Below are 1,828 nucleotides of genomic sequence, written 5' to 3'. Positions count from 1 at the left end.
ACCTGAGTCTCAGACTGGTACTATAGAATTGAAGAGTTTCTCACTGGTTGCTATTGTGATGGGTGGAGCCACACTCGGTGGTGCTGCTGGTGTTGCTGCTGCAATTGCTGTTGGTGTTGCTGCTCTGCCTCTTACTGCCATTGGAGCAGCAGCTGGTGCATTGACTGCATACACTATTGGTTAGTACAGCTCATTGTATCATTTACTGTTAATACAATATCTTTAAATGTAGCTCCTTCATTCTATTGCCGTGCACTGTTTTATAAGAAGTGCTTGCCTGATAAAGTTATCTTGAGTTTAGCTGTAGTACAAGATTTAGCTTCCTCTGATAAGGTATTGTTTAATTTTATTCAATGTATTAAATTACTATTAATGTCTATACTTTAAACAGCTTTTGCAAGGTCCTCAAATTCAATCTCTTCTTGGTAGTTCATACACAAGCTTTCGCTTTAAATTTCCTGTATGGAAACAATTGAAAGTGACCAACATTCCATCTGAAAGCATTAATGGCTGGAGAATCATTTTACACAATACTGACCATGTAAGATTCAATTCAGTATAAGAAACTTCTAAATTAATTCTTTTTCATTAGATCACTGGGGGTCATGTTGTTGATTACAGTGCTAGTAAAAGTTCTGAGCTACCATACATTCAACTGCTAGTGAAACCAGATCAAACTAATGCTGATTTTGAGCTTTCTTATGCTCTACCTATTGAAGGTATACAGACATCATCAAAATGGACTATTGAAGTGTCTAAGAATGATTTAGTCTCAACCACCCCTTCATCAAGTACATGCAATTGTTATTTATTATTTTGTATTATTATGATTTATTGGCATTAATTAGTTGTTCCATCAGTTGTTGCTACCACTTCAATGGAAAATGTACGGCCAGAAGGTAAACTTGATTGAAATTGTTTATTTTGATTTAACTTGATGTTCATCTATTAGTTATTGCACCAGTTGTTCCTGAAGTTGCTTATAGAGTGATGTCAGAATGTATTTCAGAGCTCAAAGACTGTGGGATTGATCTTCACTTCTTAGCAGAGAAGTTATTAGAGAAGAAGATAATAAATAATAGACAAAAGAAGAAAGCCACTGATGAACACAGTGGACGTACCACTGACCAGAGAATGGATCAACTACTTGACATTATTAGAGGTTCCATCAAAAAAGAGGGAAAGGTATTTGAGTATATTTTAGAAATACTCAAAGATGAAGATACCATACTAGCTAACAAACTGTATGATGATATGATTAATAAATATAAGAAATATAAATGATAATACTCACATTTCATTGAAATTATTGTTCGTATTTTTTATATTACTGCTGCCTTTTACATGTAGTTAGTTTTCTATTATTTGAGTATATTTTGTGCATTTTTTTCTAATTTGCTTTTCTTCAGTTAATGTTCCATTAATTCTCAAGACTTAAAGGTGTTGAGCCTGCCCTCTTCCTTTAGTAGTTGGTTCATTTATAGCAACTCCTTGAATACAGTGAAAAGCTTAGCGTGGGCAAGGCCAAATATTTGAATCTGATCATAATTTTTATTAAATCTTAAATTTGCAATAATACCTATTATGTTAGTATCATAAATACTGGTATTATGTGTAGTCTATTCTTTGCGCTTCCTCTTTCTATCCCAAAATACTTGAGTTGCTCAGTAGGACCATACCTATAAATAATGAATGAACAGCAGCTAATGTACACGAGACACCTTCGGTGCTTGGACTCACCGCAGTTGCTTTTGAATTCATGCACTATAAAAACAATGAATCATGGGTTTCATTTCTATTATGCAGCATGATAGAGATAATGACCATA

The 1,828-nt window shown here is 34.0% G+C and overlaps 1 protein-coding gene across 1 annotated transcript; it reads left to right on the top strand.

The window, feature by feature from the left end:
* The first annotated feature begins 6 nt into the window (after positions 1-6).
* LOC109592123 (uncharacterized) lies at positions 7-1,302 on the top strand. Its single transcript, XM_020007663.1, has 6 exons — positions 7-179; positions 233-333; positions 392-541; positions 593-791; positions 849-899; positions 953-1,302. Exons 1-6 carry the CDS (start codon positions 59-61, stop codon positions 1,282-1,284), a joined length of 954 nt encoding a protein of 317 aa, XP_019863222.1. The 5' UTR covers positions 7-58; the 3' UTR covers positions 1,285-1,302.
* The last annotated feature ends 526 nt before the right edge of the window (positions 1,303-1,828 follow it).

The sequence above is a fragment of the Amphimedon queenslandica genome, unplaced genomic scaffold (genome assembly GCF_000090795.2).
Source record: "Amphimedon queenslandica unplaced genomic scaffold, v1.1 AMPQUscaffold_6231_Cont21808, whole genome shotgun sequence".
NCBI classification, from domain to species: domain Eukaryota; kingdom Metazoa; phylum Porifera; class Demospongiae; order Haplosclerida; family Niphatidae; genus Amphimedon; species Amphimedon queenslandica.
Note: the sequence above shows the minus strand (reverse complement) of the source record. Positions and strands in the feature narration are given on the sequence as shown.